The 22,541-nt window shown below is 37.5% G+C and overlaps 1 protein-coding gene across 4 annotated transcripts in view; it reads left to right on the top strand.

The window, feature by feature from the left end:
- The window catches only part of LOC132787074 (zinc finger protein 395), a 156,800-nt gene that overhangs the window by 69,381 nt on the left and 64,878 nt on the right, over window positions 1-22,541 (top strand). For all 4 annotated transcript variants that reach the window (XM_060793962.1, XM_060793963.1, XM_060793964.1 and 1 more), the window contains exon 2: window positions 6,204-6,382. In XM_060793962.1, coding sequence (XP_060649945.1) covers window positions 6,204-6,382 — 179 coding nt within the window. The remainder of the gene's footprint in view (window positions 1-6,203; window positions 6,383-22,541) is intronic.

Genomic DNA, 22,541 nt, shown 5'->3' with positions numbered 1-22,541 from the left:
AAATTAACAATCTTTCATTTTACTTCCGCCAGTGTAACTACCCAAATGATTGACATATAGGGTATAACACAACAAACGACAAATATTACGTAAAACCCGATTATCATTTACTTAGCATTGGAGAGCAAACAATGAGCACAACAACAACAACAACAACAACAGCAAAAACAACAAAGTCGCACTTTCAGTTTTTGAAAACGCGTCAAATGACGCCTAAAAATTTATTATCGTCAACGTTGCAAAGTTCAAAGCTGACTCAGTGTGCAGCCAATTGTTGTTGCTGTTGTTGTTGTTGTGTGAAGCATAATATATTGTTGTTGAAATATATATGTAATGCACACCCTCGCCCCTCTCTGCAAACCCCTTTTGGAGCATGCGTTATCGTGACAGTTTTGTTTGGCTTAAACATGCGCCATATTTTACCAAATTGGCAGCGAGCGCGTGTCAGAATTCAAGGCGTTAAGCGGCTTGTGTGTGTTTTTTTTTTTTTTTTTTTTTTTTTTTTTTTTTGTTTTTCTTACAATGGCAGTCACAGTCATTGACTTGATCCATAGACAATTAACTTGAAATTGTTTGTTTGCCGCACGTGGGCAAAGTTTTTGGGGCACCCAAAAAAAAAAATGTGTTTTCTTGTGCGCGTATTCTTGCAACAGCTAAGCAGCAAATGCAACACGAACCAGGAGAGAGATCATTGCATAAGCAAAAAGTCATCTGGCAGCTGCCTCTTGGCCATTTGAAAGGCAACGAGAGTTGCGAAAATTTGTTGTTGTTGCTGGGCTCGGCTAGCAAATTAGGCATGCAACATGCAACATATCGAGTTGCAGCCACAAGATGCTTAACTTTAGATAGCCCTAACTCCAAAAAAAATTGATAGATTGACACACAGGCATTAGTTAATCGATTGAAATGGATCGAGAAATCAATATGCGAACAGTGTAAGAAACGAAAAATAAAATAAGAAATACTTCATGCATAATCATGTACATCTCATTTGCGCATCGAGTGTTTTTAGTATTCATCTCAGGTTTTTGTTGAACGTGGCACACGTTCGACGCATTTCGAAAAGTCGAATGGAATCGCAGTGAAGTGACACGCGTCGATGGCGATCGCAATCGCGATCATTGGGGGCATTATTATGATCAATAACATAATGAAGTTTAGCGTCAAGTGACAAGTAACAAATTTTGCGCATGCGCCAATGCAATTTATCGTCGTCGTTGGTTGCTGGTTGCTCGTTATTTACGCCACATAATTGCTGCGACTTTTTGCCTTGTAAAAATATATATATCTGTTTGTTTTTTATTTAGCTTTTTTTTTGTGGTCTATAACCATCAACATCAACGCGTTGGCCTTTTTTCGAAACGAGCCCACGGCCACAGAATGCGGTTTTTGGGCAACCTTATCGCATTCGTTGTTGTTGTTGCTGTTGTTGTGGACAACGCTTTATCAGCCAGCGGTATTCCCAGACTGCATTTGCCGCCTGCTGTTGTTGTTGTTGTTGTTGTTGGTCTGGGCGTGTACTCACACGCACACACGCATACATAAGTCAGCGTCCCTTCGTAATCGTGTGAATAGCCGCTTGGCCTGATAAGCTCGTATCTCACCGCAAAAACTTGGCTGCTTATCAGCAGCAACAACAGCAGCAACTACAACAACAACGTCTGCAGCATATCAGCAACCAGACTCAAGCAAACACTGCAAAACCTTCGACCAAAAACATAAACATTTCAATTTGAATTTGTATTTCAGAAACATGTCTAATCACTGACGAAAACCACATTTTGTCACATTTCACATGGCCCAAAGATAGCAATTATTATTTTTCTGGGTTTTTGGGGGATTATGTTTACTTAAAGTCTGCTGATTACATTTGTGGCTGGCAGCTTTTCATTTTTCTAGTTTTGTGGGCAGCTCAGCTTTAAATAATAATGATAAGCGTTAAGCTAATCTAGGTAATTGAATTTACACACAAATTGTTAAATATGTATAAATCTCATTTTCTTATAAATATTTGAGTACTTTCTAACCTTAGGATAGAAGGGTATTATGACTTGTTCGACTTTATTTTTACAACGTTTGTTACATGCATATACAATGAATAATATACTAAATATAGATTTCAGTATATTTAAGTGATGTATTATCATTTTCTTTAAAATATACCGAATTTATATACCGAACATGTATATTGTATTATTTTATTTTCCTTAAAATATATATAAATTTACATACCAAATACATTTACATATAAATATGGTATATTTTAAAGAAAATAATAATACAATTCAGTATAATTCAGTACAAATATACTTTTCAGTACAATTTTGTACTCTTTCGGCATATTAATTCAGTATATTTAAAAGAAAATACCACACTATTTTGCTTTCATACTTGTTTAATTTTGGTTAAGTTACTTTGAGCTAAATATAACTGTTTTTATGCTGTCATAATTTAACTTTAAGCCATACCTTAAACTATTCACATTAACAAATATGGTAAAACAAATCAAAGTGTTAAATTTATAGCTGTCTTTGCAGCCTCCCGTTGATTTTATGCAACACACTTTTGCAAGACATTTTCAACTTTAATGTTTACAAGTTTATTTCTTTAAAATACCTAAAAAAAATATGAGTGGGAATTTTCTGAACAAAACTCAGCCTTGTCTTATATCGTAAGCCATATTGTGTCAAAATTGCAGCCTCCCAGCTCTTACCGTTTGAGCTACGTGCTGCTATTTCTTTGAGCCAGTCAGTCAGTCAGGGCAAACAACTTTTGGCCAGGCTAAGTCCAAGTTTCGTTGGCAGTTTGGCTAATCATAAACTGGCCTTTTGGGAGCCAGTCATTAAATGTGACTGCAATGTTTGTTACATTCTAAGTCACTGTGGGGAGCAAGGCGAAGCGAACGTACTGAGGGTCTATGATTCCATCAGCTGGAATTAGCTGTGTCATAAACACATCATAAATATGCTTGGATTAAGACTTAATGCTAAAAAGTCTCCTCAGTTGGTGCTAAAAATCCCCAGCATGAGCTCAGATCAAAGGTGAGCTAAGCAAACAGCAGCCACAAAAAAAAGGAAAAAAAACAGAAACATAAACACTAAACGGATGGCATTTGTTTCGTCATCATTCCTCTAGCTCAACGTCATCATGAGCAGCAGCAGCAGCAGCAGCCGCAGCAGCGTCATAAACAACAAAAATATTTCTCTTAAGTCAAAGTTAATTGCTCTTAAATCAAAGTGAACAACAACGCGATCGGCGGTTAGCGGCCTTTTGTCTGTTCCGCTGGCCTGGCTTTTAACTCTGGCTTTAGCCGGTGCCAAACAACACCAACAACCACAACAACAACAACAACGACAAAGCGCGTTAAAGTCAGAGTCAGAGTCTTCAGACAACAGGTAAACACATTATATAAAATGAGTGAGTTGAGTGCAGCTACCTGCGTTTGGCATTTTGATGCAGCAGCAGCAGCAGCAAATACTTTTTTTTTTTTGTTTTTGACTTACGTAAAGTGGCTCGAGTGACTTTTTAGCCATAGTTGAGTTGCACTCAAAGAGCGAGAGAACTTCAGACTCGCGACGACGCAGTGAGAGTGCGAAAAAAAACAGACGAACTGGGGAATGAGAGTGCAGCTAGTACAGATACAGCGACAGCAACGACGCGCTGTCGGTATATGGATACCATAAACAAAAACAGCGGCATGCGAAAGGCGAGCACAAAGCATAGAAACAAAAACAAACGTCACAAGTAACACACGACGAACCGGAAAAATCGCACGAAAACACACGAAGAGCGCAAACGCCGCATACACAGAGAGAGTGTGAACGAGAGCGCAAGAGAGAGAGAGCCACGAAGAGAGCGCAAGCCGAACTCAATACGACGACAAAAGCCGAGTCGCGACAAACGAACAATATTTTTTTGCCGAATGCCGCAGCGCAGCGCAGACCCGGCAAACTGACACAGCGAGCCGCAACACAGAATCATTCTTGAATGCGCGCGCGAACGTTTCGCACCAGCCAAGAGCCCCCTTAAAACAAAAAAAAATAACAGACCAGCTAAGACAAAAAAAAAACAGCATAATCATATACCAACAACAGAGTAGTGAGAAGAAAAAAAAAACAGTCAACAGAGAAAACTTCAAAACACAACAACAACGAAGTGTCGCGAGCCGAGTTGCTTCCTTTAGCGAAGGCCAACTAATTATTTTTGAAAGCGTGCGAAACTTGAAACCAGCCCAAAAAAAAAAAAAAAATAAAATAAAGCAGCAAAAAAGTGCAAGTGAATTTTTCAGTGTAAGCCCCCCAAAGTGAAAAGTGTAAGCGCGCGCGAGAGTCTCGCATAGTAACCAAAAAAAAGCAACAAAAAAATAAAGAAGAAAAAAATTAACAAGCATAATACAAGAAATGAAATAAATAAATAAAGAGACGACGCAGCCGAGTGAGTTTCTCGCATATATAATTAAGAACGAGGCCTAGTAGCCCCAATTCCAAAAGCAGACGAGACATTGGCAAATAAAAATATACAAAAAATAATGTAAAAAAAAAACAAACGTAGCGCAAAACAACAAAATTCTCAAATATTTAAATAATTATAAATAAACTCACGACGACGGGCGACGACGTCAACGAATTCTTTGAGCAAAGCAAAAGCAAAAGCAAAGCAAGCGTGTGCGAGTATCTGTATCTTTATGTTACGTACGCCAGTACGCATTGAATTGTATCTGTAAGATACGCGCCCCGCTGACGCATTTGCCGCTGTTGCTGTCTCCGTCTCTGTCTCCGTTGACGTCGCCTAGCCGGCCGGCGTTTTGTGCCCAATTAACGCAACAACAAATCCGGCTAAAAAGTGCTCCGTTATTTTTTTGCGTGTGTGTGTGTTCTATTGGCATTCAAAACTCGTTGCAATATAAACAACAATTGAGGCATAGAAATTCGAAATGCAAAATTAATTAGTTACGAAAGTCAATTATATCTAATCTAACCGATAGGATTGTGCGTGAACGAGTGTATCTAATAAATATACATATATATAGATATATTCATTTTTATATTTACACTAAAAGATACGACGAAAAATAGTATAGTATATTAAAATATATATTTCTAATATTTATAGCCAACACTCCCGGTCCGTTTTTGCACTGCAGGTGCAATAGCCAAAAGGCTAAGTTTAAAAATACAAAAAAGAAAATAAAATATATATATGTATGCATATGTACACACAAAGAAAAATTAATTTGAATGAATATAAAATAGAAATAAAATTGTGCAAATAACTAAATACAGATGTTTGGCATAATAGTTGTCATAATCAATTGCTAAAGTGTTTTTGTTTGCCAACTACAACAACAGCAGAGAGAGAGAGAATTGTGTAAAAATTTCACATTTTTAGTTTTTGAAGGTTGCCGCAACAAATCAAAAAAGGTGATTACATAAATATACAATACTATATATACTATATAGTTCTATTATAATACGATGTGAAAATGTGAAAGGCACTGAAAACAAAGTACGAACACACACAGTACTCACTCACATTATGTACTTTTATTCTCGGTGTCAAAGAACACGCGCAGAAAACTTGAACGAATTTCGGTTTCGGTTTTTTTTTTTTGGGTTTTGGGCGTGCCCTGTAACCGAGTGACCCCATTAGCTCAGGCATCGTTTTTGGCCAACAAATTTCAAGGTCATCGCACAATCTGCTAACAATATGTTGAACTATTAAAACTATCCACAACTATCAACGAATATAATATATACTTTGCATGAATCAGCAAACTTGCTCGATTAATATATTAGATAAATTAACTGTGTTGTTTCACATTTCTCGGAAAATGAAATTACTACGAAACAACTAACTTTTCTAGTACATAATATATTATATTCATATTGCGAGTAGTTGTAATTATCATTTGCGTGTTTTGCCATTTTTTCTAGGAAAATACCTAGATAACTCACGAAATTGACCTACAAGAAATTTGGGATTTTTTTCTCGTGTTAATCAATTGACAAACAGCTTGTAAACAATTGAAATTGTAGTTTGAACGCCGACAATTAAAGCAAATGATTCACAATTTGCGACGAGCACAAAACAGAGATAAGCGATTTTTCTTAGTAGAGCGATAAACAATTATTGCTATGTGAATTAATGTTTTTAAATTGAATGAATTAATTAACAATTTATTTTTGTATTTTTGCTGCTTGCAGGAACCCATCGAGCTGAAGAAGCGTTTGGAGGAAGTGCGTCTGCTGGAGTCACGTCGCTCCGCTCGTTTAGCCGATCAGGATCGCGACACGGACTTTGCACGATTGGCCGACATGGGTGGCGATCGTCGCCGAACCACACACAGTATTGAGGTGCCATTGACGCTGCCGCCGTCGCACAAGTGAGTCAAATTACAACTTATTCTAACTTTATACGGACTGAAAATATATGCAACAGGCAAAGGACCCCAAAAAATATATATTTCTGATCAAAAACATTTAGATCTCAGACACTTTTGGCTCATTGAATAATAATTCATTTTATTTGGTATACAAATATACTACTTTATTAAAATATACCATATACACCAGATTGCTTAAACATTCAAGTCTCGGATACTTTTACTACACGACATACAAATTGCGACTAGATTGCGATTATAATTTTTATTTGGTATAAAAATGATACCATATACACCAGATTGCTCAGAGCTCACTCTCAGATACTATTTCTACACAACATACAAATTGCGAATTTAGTGATTAGAATTTGTATTTGGTATACAAATATACTACTTTATTGAAATATACCATGGGGTACAATATATACCAGATTGCTTAAACATTTAGAACTCAGATACTTTTGCTAAATAAAATACAAATTATGACTTTTGTGACTAAAAATTGTATTTGGTATAATAATATATTATTTCATTAAAATATACCAAAGGGTACAATATATACCAGATTATCAAAAATTATCATATTATATTTTTTTTTTGGTATATTTCAATATAATAGTATATTAATATACCAAATGTAACTTTTAATATATTTTAGTATTTTTTTGATAAATTGCATTTTAAGCATTTTTTAATATTACCGCTCTTTTTTATTGAAAACGGGCTAGCGAGTATTTCCATTTTTTTTTTGGTATATTTCAATGAAATAGTATATTGATATACCAAATGCAACTTTCGGTATATTTTAGTAATCATTTTTTAATATTACCGCATTTTTATTGAAAAAGGACTCGCGAGTATTTCAAAGCCGAGCACACTCACAAGCTTTTAGTAGTTGGCAAAGTTTAGCTTTGAAAGTAACAAGAATTATGTGTTTCATTGTGCAGGGTATGCTTTTGGCTATTCTATTTATGGTTTTTGTTTTGTTTTTGAGTTTTTTCGTCATTTGGTGAGCGCGTCGTTTGCATAAATATGCAACGATGGCGTCCATGGAGTCTAGGCTATATCAATAATTCATAAGCGGCGACAAATTAGCGGAACAAACCGACAAGTCACGGACAGATACAATATGTGTTCTCTCACTCTCTCTCACTCTCTGTGATACTTGTTTTGTCTTCTCGCTCTCGTATGTGTCGCAGTTAATTCGACGTCGGGGTTTGGTTGAAGCTTATCTATCTATGAAGCCCGCACAGCCCGGCTGACTAGACACCGCCCGGCTATTTAGCATAGACACCGAACACTGAACACTGAACAGCGACGTCGATGCAATTACTATACACACTTATATAAAATGGCTAGTGTATTAGACTTTCCCTCCTCCCGCCATTCACAGACAGACGACGTCGTCGAAAATACTCCGTCTGATTGCAAAATAATTCGTATTTTCAATTACTGACCGCTCAGACGTCGCGACGACGGCGACGACGACAAAACGCATTTGATTAGAACTTTAAATAGTCGGGCGATATCAGTGCAAGTTTAAGTTAGAACAACAAACTAAAAAATCAACACAAAAAAAAACTAAAATTGTCTGTCCATAAATTTAATTTTAGCTACACTCGAAGTGTAAATTATCTAGATTGCTTTCGGTATTAGTTGGCAGGGTATTCCCAGTTCGTTGTTAACACTCGGTTGATCGGCTTGTGGACTATATCATTTCAATTTCAATTGATAAGCTTCGCGCGCCGCATGGCAAACTATTAGTCAAGTGCGCAAAAGCAACAACAACAATAACAACAACAACAACAACGAGAATAGCGACAGCACAACAAGTGTGCCGGGCAAAAAGCAAAATACAATAATAAATACAAAAAAAAAACCAATAACAAAAACAAGGAAAACAAAATGCCGGCCACGTTCTCAATTGATAATAAAAGTAATAACAATAATAATCAAAATACAAAAAATAAAAAAGCGCAACAAAAATAAAGAAAAAGAAAGCGAGATGAAGAGAAAATGTGGCTCGTCATGCTCAGGAGGAGAGAAGAGGAAGAAGGCTACTCAATTGCGTCGTAATCGAAAAAAACTAAAAAAAAAACTAACAAAAAGAGAGCAAAATGAAAACTGTAACAACAATAAGAAGAACAATAACAATCGGCAAAAAAATAGAGAGAAAAAACAAACTGCAGCGGCATTTGGTCGTTGACAATGTTCTGTAATAAAATTCAAATAAAATTCAATTGAGTTCAACGCGAGTTCTGCGCCAGTTTAATTTAATTACTTACATACATACAGCAGCACCCAGCAAACATTGTGAGGGGAGGCAATGAAGAGGGGGGAAGGGAAAAGACAACGCTCACTTTTTGCCGGCCGCATTTATCTTATAAGCACTCGACGTCGAGTCCAGTTGATATGATTGTTCTTGTTGTTGTTGTTGCTTCATTCAATTCGAACTCGAATGCGGAAGTGTTTATTTCGCGCACAGATACGCAAATACAGCCCACTGTACATATGTGTGTATGTGTGTGTTCTATGGGTTCTATCTGTCGTCGCCATTTTGTCGTCGTCGTCGTTGTCTTCCATGGCATGCGGTGTTTTGATATGCGCAGCTCCCTCTCTCTCTCTCTCTGTGTATCTCGCTCTCTATCTTATGTGTGTACACGTGTAATGATAACAACACCTTCAAACACACACATACTCACATACATAGAAACCAGCTCACCTTGCACACACACACACATACACACAATCAAGCGAATGCCTCGCGTGTTCCAACACGTAATGCGACGTAATATTCTTCGCTCTCTTCCCTCCTCACCCCCCCTCGATCATCTGCCCGCTAATCTAAAATGTGATTTTCTCGCTTACGTATTGCCAGCTGTTATTGTTGTTATTGTTGAATGTAGTGTTTTTAAGCTTTTTATATTTTTATTAATTTACATAGTTTTGTTGTCGTAAACAAAAATGATCGTTGGAAACGAATTCGTATCGCTATTGATAATTGAATTTGTAAACAAAATCAACTGCTATTAAATAATATTTGCTTTTGATTCACTCGAGCGCACACGTGTAAGATATAAACTACGAACTATGGTACATAGATATTTGTTCAGTTGCAATCTATAAACAAAATAAAGTATGTGATATATATATATATCGTATATAGATATAGATAAACACAGCCAGTTATCAAGTCAGTATTGCGGGGGCACTTCAGCTAATCACACTTCAATTACGCGCCACACAATCCAAATGACGTCGTTACATTGAAAACATCTTTAGCACAACAACAACAACAATCTATTGCTATCCGAAGCTTAATAGACTCCTCGACATAGCTGACAGCAGCTCTCTGGCTGTTCGCTTTATTCCTTTCCCTCGCTCTTAATTCAAGGTTTTCTCACTTCCCCATTACAAAGAACAAAACGTTGCAACTGCACAACAACACAAAAAATTAAATTAAATCCCATGAATAACACAAAAAAAATTAAAAAAAAAATACGAGGCAAAAGAGAAAGAATTAAATGCGGAAAAAACTGGTAATAAATATAATAAGCGCGTAATTATCGCGTAAATGTCAATTTACGCTGCGAACGCGTTGCGTCAGTTGCTAATTTTCAACGCTAGACTGAATAGACCGGCCGGTCTCCAGATCCGAGAGACACTCCTCTCTCCCCTCTTCAACCCAGCTGTATATCGCATCACAACACATCGCGAGGCACACGGTTAGGCAGCAACTCCTGGGTCTCTGGTTGCTGGTTGCTGCTGCTGGTTGTTGGTTGCTGGTTGCTGGTTGCTTAATGAAAGCGTGTAAGCGCCAATTGGCCAGGCATGTTGTTTGTTGCTGTAATTGCCATGATTAACAATAACAACAACAACGTTGTCGACGACTTGCTTTTTGTGCAATTGTTGCTCACTCTTGTTGTTCTTTATTGCAAAAACAAACAAACAATATGGCATAAAAATTGCAGCGCACAAAAGCGAGAAAAAAATACAATTTACAAAACGAGTTTACCGTTGCAATATATAATAATAATAATAACAACAACAATGACGCATCAAAAAAAATACAAAAAACTTACATGCACTTTGACAAAAAGCTCTTTAAAGCTTCAATTTTGTGATGCGAACTTGGAAATTTTCGCGTTTTGATCAAGCGATCAATTAAAACTGGGCAAATTGCCAGGCAATGTTGATTGTAATTTTTAATTGTTAATGAGTCAAATAAGAATGTTGAAATTATTTAAATGCATCGCTGGCAAGGAAAATAATATAGTTTCTATCGTTTTATTTTCGCATTGATAAAGTCATTATTTTTAGCCTCAAAGTTTTTAAATGTTAATGAGTGAAATAGAAATGCTGTAATTTCACAAGTTTTCTAATTTAAAATTTCTTAATTTCATTTGCACATTTAAAACAATTTATTAAATGTCACTTTCAGCTAGTGTCATTTTTAACAACAACAATTTTTAATGATTAATAAGTCAAAAAGGAATATTGAAATATTTAAATGCAACGTTAGCAAGGAATAGGAATTTAATTTAATAATAATCATTTCTATATTTGTTTTCTGAAAAGCTATTTTATTAAATGGCATTTTCAGCTGGTGTCATTTTAAGCAGCAAAACTACGTTTTTTAATTGTTAATGAGTCAAATAAGAATTCTCAAGTTGTTGAAATGCAACGCTAGAAAGAAAAAGAATACAATTTTTATATTTTATTTAAATTTTTATATTTTATGTAAATCTTATTATTAAATGTCATTTTAAGCTAGTGTCATTTTCCAGTTGTTATACTAAGTTTTGCTGAGCTTTTTGGAGTGCACACTTGAGAGGCATGTGAAAAGCGCTTGTGAAAAAATACAGAAATGCATAAACAACAGCATCGTGACGTCAACTAAAACAACGACGACGACAGCAACAAAATAATAATGCAAAAAAAAAGAGTAAATAAAAAACAAAAGCAGAGACAAATTCAGACGCTGGCAGCGGCAATTAGCCGAGTCTTGAAAAATATTTGCCGTTGTTTTTGCCGCCAAGAATACGTACGAAAGTGTGTGTGTATGTGTGTGTGTGTGTGCACAAATATTATGCGGAGCGAGTGTTTGTGTTGCCCTCAAAAATAAAGAAGAAATAAGTACAACAAAAATACTTAATTTCAGTACAATAAAAAGTCAAGTCGAGCGCAGAAGTGGGTCAAAATTATTATTGAAGCAGAACAAAAACAAAGCAAGCGAGCTACAGCAACAACAACAGCAACAACAACAACAGCAACGAGCAGACAACGATAATGGCAAATGCAATGCTGAAAAAAAAAAACAAACTACAAAAAGTGGGGGGGAAAAAATATAAATTTATAATCATTTTCTAAGCAATGCTTCGGCCCCTCGACGGCAAATTATTGAAATGGATTCGCATTCGCAGCCCAGAGAGATACTCGTTAGATAGTTTCAAATGGTCTCCTACCCCCTCCTTCCCCTCTCTTTGGCATAAATACGATTGCATATTGTGCGAGAGTGCCCAATGTTCCGTTCCGATCCGTTCGTCGTTCCCTTTGCCGTACCCAACAATGAACGTAAAACGTAAACACAATTTTCCGATGTTCTGCACGAATAGTTTGTTTGATCGTAAAATTTTATTTTTGCATTCAAATCGCGGCGCAACAAATAAAAACTCGCCAAATGCCATTTGCAAGTTAAGCTCCTTCTACTTTTTCGCTTCGTCGCGGCTTTTTCGTAGTCGGCCTTTTTTTCCACCAACATTTAGCGGCGTCCACAGGGAGTCGCCTTCAATGAGTTTCGTGCTAGGTTTTCCCAAAAAAAAATACCAAAACGTTTAGCAGGGTCATATATATAGTTATACCTGTTAGCCATAGGTTAGAAGGGTATTACATGTCCATGTCGGCACCATAAAGTATACGTATTTTTTATCAGCATCAACAGCTGAGACGATATGGCCATGTTGGTATATTAATATACCATTACTTTACATTTTAGTATTTTTTATATATTTCATAAATATACCAAATGTAAAGTTCGACACATTTCAGTATTTGTTGACATAGTATATTAATATACCAAATATACATCTCGGTATATTTCAGTATTTTTTGATATATACTATTATAAATTATGTATTTCGGTATACCTCAATATTTGTTAATATATTATGTCAATATACTAATTATACATTTCGGTATATTTCAGTATTTTTTTCTATATAGTTATCAACATACCAAATATGCATTTCAGTATATATCACGATTTTATTATATCAATATACCGAATACACATTTCGGTATTTGTTTGGTATATTAATTCGGTATATTTTAATACCGCACTCTTTGAATTGTATTAAGGTATCTCATAGTCAAGCACACTCAACTGTAGCTTTCGTACTTGTTTTTTCCACATTCAGGTGCTCAATTGCAGGCAAAAGGTAACAAGCCGTGAAATGGATTTGCATAGCTGCAAAATGTGCAACGCAAAAAATAAAACGCATTAATTAAATGTCATAACATTTAGCTAATAAAAAGTGCGTTGCAATTGATTTATTACACATCAAAAGTAATTAAATTAATTTGTCAAAACAACTCAAAGGCTTTTTTGCTTTTTTTATATATACTATATTACGTATACGCATAAATTGCATTAATTGCAGTGCAATCAATCTGAAAGCTCACAATATGTACTTGCTCCATCAATCAGTTTAGAAGCTTCCCATATTTTGCAACTGTGTTGTGTGCACTTTAATACATTTTTCTACCGGACATTTCTATTAACGCTCCCCAAGGGAAGTTGGCCCGACTAAAAGCCCCCAACGTTATGTTCGTATAATAAGTGCTTTTGCAGTTCTCACTACTCGATGGCCGTCCCCTTTTGGCTATATTTAAAAGTGCATTTGGTGTAGCCAACAACTCTTGGCCGGCATTATTTATGCACGAATACCAATATGCATTAATAAGCCCGCAGCGTCTATGTCGAAATATATATGAGGAGCTGTATGTTATGTTCGATGGGAAACAAGCACAAATGTGGCGCATAAGTTTGCAGCTAGTAAAGTTTTTCCAGTGCATTTTGTCAGTTCATAGTTTTCCGACGATCGAGAGAGTTGAAATAGGCCACAATTGAGCTAAAGTTTTTCTTCGATCGTCGGCAATAAAACTTAATGTGCACACTTATGAGTTGTGGCCGCAGGGCGCAAACAGAGGAAAAAAGATCGATGGGCGTGGCAGTGGTGGCAACACGCAACACACAAACGAAAAGAACGCAAATTCTAAGAACGGAAAATGCGCAAAAATTAGATTGAATTGTATTCATGAGGCATGAGGCAGCGGGACGCATAATTGCAGTTGCAGCAAGCGACTCGAAGTCGAAGTCGGACAGTGTCTTGTCTGGACTGAATCTGGCTGGCGGACTGGCAATTTGATTGAGTCGTTTTCAATTGTAATGGCAAACGCTGCGGGTGTTGGAACTCTGACGTGCGACTGACTGACTGACTGACTGCCTAAATGAGCGACTGCCTTGGCCGAATGTCTGCCAAACAAAAGTCATTTGCCAAACGCAAAATAGAGAAAAACAGAAAAGCACAAAAACGAAGAAAAAGGAGGAAAAACCGCACGCTATAATTTGCCAGCTACAAAGTTACAGTTACACATTTCTAGCCTTTGGCCAGTGCCTAAGTAAGGGGAGGGGAAAATCCGAAGTCGAAGCTGAAGCTGAAGCTAAACAACCTACAAGTTACAAGCTAGAAAACTGATTTGGCTTATTTTGTGACTATTGCGGTCGGTTGGGAAATTGCAATGCTTTCTTTGCTTTGCTTAGCTTTCCTGTTGTGTTGTTGTTGTGTTGAGACTGTTGTCAATTAAAGTTCAAGCCTGGTCGAAAAGTTCTGTTAATGCCTTTGGGCATTGTCATTGTGCGACGACGACCTACAATAGCAACAACCAGCAACAGCAACAGCAACAACAATGGCAGCAGCAGCAGCAACAATGAGAGGCATTTACATGAAATTGTTGTATCACGTTTAATTTGGCAATTTGAATGCAAATACGTTTGCAGCTTTTGCTTCGCGTTCTTCGCCGCTCGTGTTTCAGCGAGACTCTAATGAAGGGATTTTCATCCCAGCCTTGAGCTCCAAGTGGCCAAGAAAGAAAATCTTTTGCGTTCTTCCACCATTAAATCAAAATTTGCAGCTTAACTTGATGTAATCAAAGCTATGAACTGTGTTTTAGTTGGGCCAGTGGAACAAACACACACACTAGCTGAATGCCTGGACACTCTTTCTATATAATTAAAGTGCCGAGCGCGTCGTTTTTTCCTTTTTTTTCTTGCTGTCTCTTAGTTGTTTGCTGGGCTGTTGCGATTTGTTAATTGAATTAAATGTTGGCCGCTGCAGCGGGTCATCAAAATGCAGCTGGCAACATCGCCCCTACGGGCTACGAATTCTATAGTTTCTTGTCTGTCTCTTTCTATGTCTGCCTCTCTCTGTCTCTTTGTCTGCGCAACCCATTTAGCCAAAGTGTGCGGCAGCTCTCCAGGCTTAACTGTAAAAGCAAACGCACGTACGCGACCGACTACGGGTCTCAATGCAACGCAACGCAACGCAGCTCAGCGCAACTCTTGGCCAATACTACGAGTGGGCCAAGCACATTGCAACTAAACTGAAACTGATGGCAATTCAATTGCGAGAGTTGAAAAGTTTTAAAGTCATAAATATTGAATAGAGCATTTTAGTTTTGCAGCCTACAGTTATTATGACATTATTCGAAAACAATAATAAATCACTGACTTAAATCGATTGGGAAACTAAAAGCTTACGGCACAAAATATTGAGAAATGCTTTGGGATATGCCCTTGATTCGTAAGATTTCCCTGAAATAAGATTCTTTATATATATTGCAAAGAAAAATTCCCAGCAATTTTCATTTCAAGTATCTATTATGAGGGCTTTGTAATTATTTTTTCACCACCAAAATCATATGTGGATTTCACTTAAATTAAGCTCGTTAAGTGAAAAGGACTAAACAAAAATTTTCGTTGGGTTTCTTGTAATATGAAACGCGTTTACTCATATTTTATTTTTCAATACAATAATTGATGTAATGCAAATGTTGACAGCATTATTTTGTATTATTCTTTTTGTATTATTATTTTTTTTTTTATAACTTTTTTTGTATCACAGCCATGAGAATCTTTGTGTTTGCCTAATCAGAACACCTTTAAAATTTCGGCTTTCCAAGTCCATTTAATTCTTTAGTTTATGATTCTTTGAGAATATAGCTTTATTTTCGAGCTGCAAGCCTGTGTAGTTTAATTATCAATTCAATCAATTCAATTCTGTGTAGTGTTAATTATGAATTGTATGGATTCGTCACTTAAATAAGAAGTTTCAGAAAAATAAAAAACAAATTATAACAAAAGAGAAAAACGAAATAATAAAAATAGATTGTACATTCTTATTAATTTATAGATCATTCTATTGGCAGTATGAATAGTACAATACATATATATAGCTGATGTGTTTGCTTATTATTCAATGCACTTTGTTCCACTGTGCTCAGCCAGCGTGTAATTCCCATGGTCTTGGACTTGGTCGTGGTCGTGGACTTGGGTTGCATTGGCCGACCAAGTACCGCTAAATTGTTGCAGCCAATTGCAGCAACAGCGGCAACATGAGCAACGGCAACAGCAACAACAGCAACAACAACAGCAACGCTTCCTGACGCTTGCTGCGCTGCATGCTAAGCAGCTGGAGGCGTTGGCAATGCCGCTGACACATGAGTGACAACAACAGCAACAACACCAACAAAAGCAGCAACAACAACTAGTAGAAACATATGCTGCCCACATGCGAACAGTACCTGAGGCAGGTGTGTCTGTCCGTCTGTCTGTCTGTCTGTCCGTCTGTCTATCTCTTTCTCTGTCTGTTCTAACTCGTTGTCTGGCGACAACTGCCAAGGCTTGTTACGCCCTTTTTGGCGCTGTCACACGCTTATTGGCGCTGTCAGTGATGGACTCGGTGAGTGGGCCAACAAATCCTTAGTTTTTCACGCAGATGTTAACTGATTTTTCAAATTGAATTTCTCGTGATTTATCAATTGGCCACCCAAAAAAAAAACAACACAACAGAGAGACAATAGAAAGTGGCAGCCAAAAACGAAGTCTAGGTACAGTCAACACAGGAGTCGCCTTCCTCTTTATATACATATATATATCTGCCTCTTTGTGTTGCTGCTGCTGCTGATGGCAAGGTGCAGTTGCCTCTGGGGAAAGAGCCCAACGTCGCCTGTCACTCGCAAATAGTCCGCGCATTTCTAATGGAGAGAAGACACACAGAGAGAGTCAGCAGAATGTTGCTGCCTCTGTCCAGGGCTAGGCTCAAGTTCAAGTTGTTTGCCTGCTCCTGTTCGTTGCCCTTGAGGCAAGCTCCTCCACAGAAAATAAGAATCGACTGTGCCTCAAATTAATACGATTTTTATTCATGACTGCTGGGCAGGGACTTGGGACCTGGGACCTGGGGGCGCCCATGGGTCGATTGGCAATCTGCTGTTGTTGCCACTGCCACTGCCACGGCTACTGTTGGTTGCTGCCACTGCCACCAGGTTGCGAGTGGCAATTGCAAAACATTGCCATTGGCTTCCGTTGCCGGAATGTGGTGACAATGCCTCTCGTCGTTTTTTTTTTTTCGTTTGCCGATGTCGCGATGTTGTTTTAAACAATTGCAATTCTTATGCCCATCGTTGTTGCTGTCGTCGTTTTGCTATTTTTGTTGCTGTTGCTGTTGCTGTCGCTGCCACCGATGTCTTTAGCCGCTGTCGCAATGTTAGTAATTTGTGCAAATGAGCCTCTAAATGGCATAGACGAAGCGAAAGCTCTAGACGTGAGCCACAAAAAAAAACAGCAGCAGCAGCAGCAGCGAAAAAATGGACAAAATTTAAAAGCCAAAGGAATGAAAAACAGTTAAGCGTCGTTTTTTTTTTGTGTTTCTGCAACTCAATTGCCTTAGAAAATCTATTTCTACATTTTATGTTAATTGACAATTAGCACAAGAGTGCAAAAAGTGTAAAATTTAATAGTGTAAACAAAGTTTTAAATTCATTAATATGGATTAGATATATTTTAAGGCATGTTGTTAAAAAAAATTCATTTAAAAAATAAAGGCATTAAATTATTGAATTAAATTGAGATATATTTAAAAGCAGGCTGTTAAAAATAGTATAGAAAAAATAATAATTTGAATATAAAGCACACAAATTATTATTATTAATGCAAAAGGGAACATATCACAATTTAAAAGTATAAACAAAGCAATAAAATGGATAATAAAGTTTAAATATATATGTGAAAGCAATTTAATATTGTACACAACACATTAAATTCATTAAAAAAGATAAGATCAAAAGAATATATTATTATTATTGATGAAATTGTGAGTATAGCAAAATTGTATAGTATAAACAAAGCATTAAAAGTAATGAATAAAGTTAAGTTGTATTTAAAAGCAAGCCATAGAAAATTATATATTTAAATAATAATATTGCAACTTAATACTTTACTAATATGAGGCAATAAAGTATTATTTTAGATCCACATTAATTAATACAAATCGCTACAATTTTCATATTTTTGGCGGTTTCAAGTGCTGTACGCCAAAAATGGGGCCAAATTGGGGCGAAATAGTTTTCATACGTAATCAGAACGAAAAGCACGTGCTCCACATTTTCGTTGGCTGATAATGGCGAAACGAATTTGAAGAGTGAGAACGAGGGAGAATGAGGAAGAAGGAACGAAACTACGCATCAAAAAAATACGAATGAATAGAGAAACTAGTATTTACTACTACAGTCTACTATTACTAATACAACTGTTGCTCAGCGTTTTGTTATCTATGTTTCAGACAAGCCAAAAAAAAAACGAAACTGAAAAAAATATGACAAAAATGGCAGCAGCCAAAGTTAACGCAAAAAAAAAAACCAACCAAAAACATAATAATGCAAAAGTAAACAACAAATTGTGGCGTGATAAAAAAAAGAGCGCGCGGCAGACGAGAAAAAAAAGGAAGAGAAGAATAAATAAAGCGAAAACAAAGTTAACAAAAAGTAAATATAAGCAAAAAGCACGCATGTGCCATTGAGTTAAGTTTTGCTCTTTATCTCTCCTTCGCCTTTGCCTTCGCCATCGCTTCAACTTCTTCCTTCTCCCTCTCACGCATGCACGCACTGCGAACGGAGTCACGACACACATTTTACAGTTACGCATCACACACACTCGCTCACAAATTAGCAACAACAACAAGAAGAGTTTTGTTGTTTACCCTGCCTCGTTTTCATACATGCGAAATTTCCGCCTTCTGGCCAAGTTTGTCTGCGTGGCTCACCTGCCAACGAAGGCCGCAGTCAAATTTCAATATTTGTTTACCTTTTTTTTTTTGTTTTCTTCGCCCCTTCCCCTCTCTGAGTTATTGTTGCTGTGGTCACACAGACAGTCCCTGAACTGAGAGGGGGAGCTGGAGACGGAGACGGAGCTGGACTGGCATTTATTTGCTTTATTCGATTTTATTGCTGTTTTCATTTCATATAAGAAATGTGTGTCAGCGACGCACAAAATAAAGAAAGAAACTCACAAATTAACAACAACAACACGAACAGCATGAATTCATAAAGAGGTCGCCTTTTATTTTTGTAAGAAGCGCGCCCCAAAAAAAAGCAAAACAACCAAATCAAATCAAATTCAGCCATGCGAAATTTTTTTTTGGAAATTACGCATAGGCCGAAAGATTTGAATTAGCACAAGCAACAATAACAGGTTTGCCCTGAAACAAAACAAGCGAAAATAACAAAAAAATTACTCATAAGTACTAACGCATGTTTTTGGCCCGAAACTATCGACGTCACAAACTTTTTGGCGCGTTGGCAAAAATATCAGGAAAAAAAATAGAAAACAAAATTGCTTTAGTAATTTAATCGCTTTTATTACTAAATAAAATTAGAGTTAACCAAAATTAAAAGTAGTTTATTTACGAAATTCATTCTTAGCATTAAAATCATATATACATTTATTTTATTTTATTTTATTAATTTTCACGGTCAAATGCATATATTAAGTATACGCTAGAAAAGTGCCTTGTTCATGGCTTGTTTGTGCTTCCACTTGTTGTTATTTCACAATGACTTTACTGCTTCTTATCGTACAAACTGATAAACACTTGTGCCACAAAAAGAGAAAAAGCCTCAATGAAATTCACCTGCCATTGAGGCGAACAAAATAAGAAATAACATTCGCTTTTTTTCTACACACATTATCTAGATTTTTTTGCACCTTGCACGCGGTTCGTCTAATCAAAGCGCTGACTTTGTTTTTGACACACGATAAGCTATAGTCTCTGGATACTTCAGTTCGTTTGGACTTGAAAGCTGCGCAATATTCTTTGGGGCAATGAACCCACCAAAAAAACAGTAAAAAATAAAGGAAGCCAATCAATCATTGCGCCTAACTAAATATAAAAATTAAATTTATTTCGGGAATCAAGTTTTCAGTTCGTGCAAAAAGCTCACTTTTACTTTTTTTCTCGATTTTATTGTGTAGCTTCTTGTTGCAAAAAGTTTTTTGGTGAAAGTCGCTCAAATCACAATCAAAAGTAACAACAAAATTTCGTTGTGCTATTGTTTAATGTCTGGTCTTTGGTCTCTTGTCTCTGGTCCTTGTCTCGGTCTCTCAAACACAACAATTACCCGGTCCAATTTTGCGAGCACGTGTCTAATTCAATAAACTCATTTTGCAGCGGACTTTAATTGTATTTCAGTTGTTATTTTGTTGTTGTTATTTTCTTTTGCACAAACCACAAATCAAAGCAAAACGAATGCAGCTCAATTCAAAGCAACAACTTGCAACGTGAGCTATAAATTGCAGTTGCAACTAATTTTTATGCGGCATGCAAACGAATAGAAAAAAGAGAGACCCAACAACTTCCCTCCCCTCTCATCTTTTCCCTTCCCCCTCTCCCCTCTTACCACTTGGTTAGGCATATCATATCGCATCTCTGGAGCGCGCATATTTCCGACAGCCGCCGCTGCACATTGCAATGTAATTTTGCTTTCAACACCTTTTTTTTTCTGTTGTGTTGTTGTTGTTGTTGCTCATTGTATGCCGCATGCAGCATGCAACGTTTTGGCTGCTAGCATCGCCCGCTGATTGCAACCAGCGGCGTGGGCAAATAATTGCCAACAAAACAGCGAACGTCGGGCCAAAGTTGCCAGTTGCTGCGGCTCATCGCCCAGCTAAAACAACAACAACAACAACGACAACAACAACCGTGGCTGTTGCACATTACAAACACAACCAAGTGAAAATCACTGCGCATTTCCCAGGCTCAAACTCGAGTTTTGGCCCCGAAATCGGCGCGAATATATCGCATTTCAATCACGCGCCAGAGCAGCGCCAACAATTCCCCTCTTGAGTTTTCTGTTTTCTGTGTGTGTGTTGTCCGATCTACGCCTGCCGCAATTTACGTGCGGCCACGCAGCGAGCGAAAGAGACAGAGATATACATACACTCTCTGAGACAGCGGCCACCAATTTTCCAACAGCAACAGCAACAGCAACAGCAACAGCAACTGCAACTGCAGCTTGCAGTTTATTAAAGTTGCTGCGCAATCGAGCGGAAAGCAACGAACGGCCTGTTTATTGTTGTTGTTGTTGTTGTTGCCGCTGCTGAACCTAACGGTACCGATTGTGCGCACAAAATGGCCACATCGTGATGGCTAAAATATCCCCTGTCCACAGTGAACAACATTGCTGCAGACCGGCCGGCAAAAATCAAGCGTTTGCTGACCAACAGCTCACATCTAGACAGAGAGAGAGAGAGAGAGAGAGACTAATGCAGAGATTTCAAAAGTCGATTTATGCGCAAATTTACTTTTATGCGATTAGCAACGAGCGGCGCAAATTTATCGTCAAGTTTAGTCAATTTAATTGGGGCGCAGAAAGTTAGCAAATGAAGCAGAAGGTGCCAAATGGATAAAAGCCAACATCAACAACATCAGAGAGTTGCAACAGGCAACAGCAACAGCAACAACAGCAACTGGCAACAACAACAGAAGACTGCAAATACTGTATGCCTTTGGGTCTCTATGCATTAGACAAAAGGCTGAAAACCAAACCTGGTAGCTGGGCAATAAAATTTTATGGCAGCTGTTCTCAGAAGGAGTTGCATTCACTTGAGCGAACGCTCGTTGTGCCTGGCGGCCTCTGATGTTGCACAATGGACCCAAAATGGTTGCAGAAGGGTTTCCAGCAGCAGCAGCCGGAGAAGCTGAATGCATTTTCACGTTTCTTTTGGGCTTAAATGTAGTAGAAGTGCTGATGGCAGCAGCGATAACCGAATAGCAACAAAAGACACAAATGGTCTATAAAGCAGGCAGAGACTATTGTCAAAAAATCGTTGTTGTTGTTGTTGTTGTTCGATTTGCCAAAGCTTAAATTAATTAAGAATCGAATCTTAAATAGAGCTTCAGCTTTAGCTTCGTTTCGTTTGCATTTGAAGTAGGCAATGCAACTGGTTGTGAATGGAAACTTGAAGTAGCTAAGCCGCTTAGCTGCCAATCATCAATAATTGCACACTGCAGTTGGCAATGCGTCAAACACACACAACTCAAAAAAGTCCTTCGTAGTGTGTTCCCTTTCAGATAATGCAACAACAATGGAGCTGCCATATCATTTTCAGCACACAACCAAATATTAATCCGAGCACGCAACTGGCAAAAGGCTTCTTGGCCAGGGCTATAACAAAGACGTCGTCGCGACGTCTCAATTGTTGGCTCAGTTATGTGTAAATGCCATGGCAGCAAAAAAAAAAAGGAAATAAACGAAAAGAAGTGGAGAAAAAAAGCTGAAGGAGCTTTCCACTCAACTTGATTACGAGTATTTCGAAATCAGTTTTGCCGTTTGAAAATGTTTTGAATTTATGACACGCCGCGTCAGAGTCGCGTCTTTATTATCCTGCTCCTGCTCCTCCCCTTGCTCCTGCTCCTTCTTGGCATTGCATTGCACACTGGAACTGCATTCTTTTAGCTTTTCGCCTTTGTCCAAGTTATTCGAGCGTAAAAATGATGTTCATAAAGCTAACGCCAAAGGATATATCTGAATTGGCTGAGCCATTGTT

The sequence above is a fragment of the Drosophila nasuta genome, chromosome 2R (genome assembly GCF_023558535.2).
Source record: "Drosophila nasuta strain 15112-1781.00 chromosome 2R, ASM2355853v1, whole genome shotgun sequence".
NCBI classification, from domain to species: domain Eukaryota; kingdom Metazoa; phylum Arthropoda; class Insecta; order Diptera; family Drosophilidae; genus Drosophila; species Drosophila nasuta.
The sequence above is the reverse complement of the archived record's forward strand: the minus strand, read 5'-3'. Positions and strand labels throughout refer to the sequence as shown.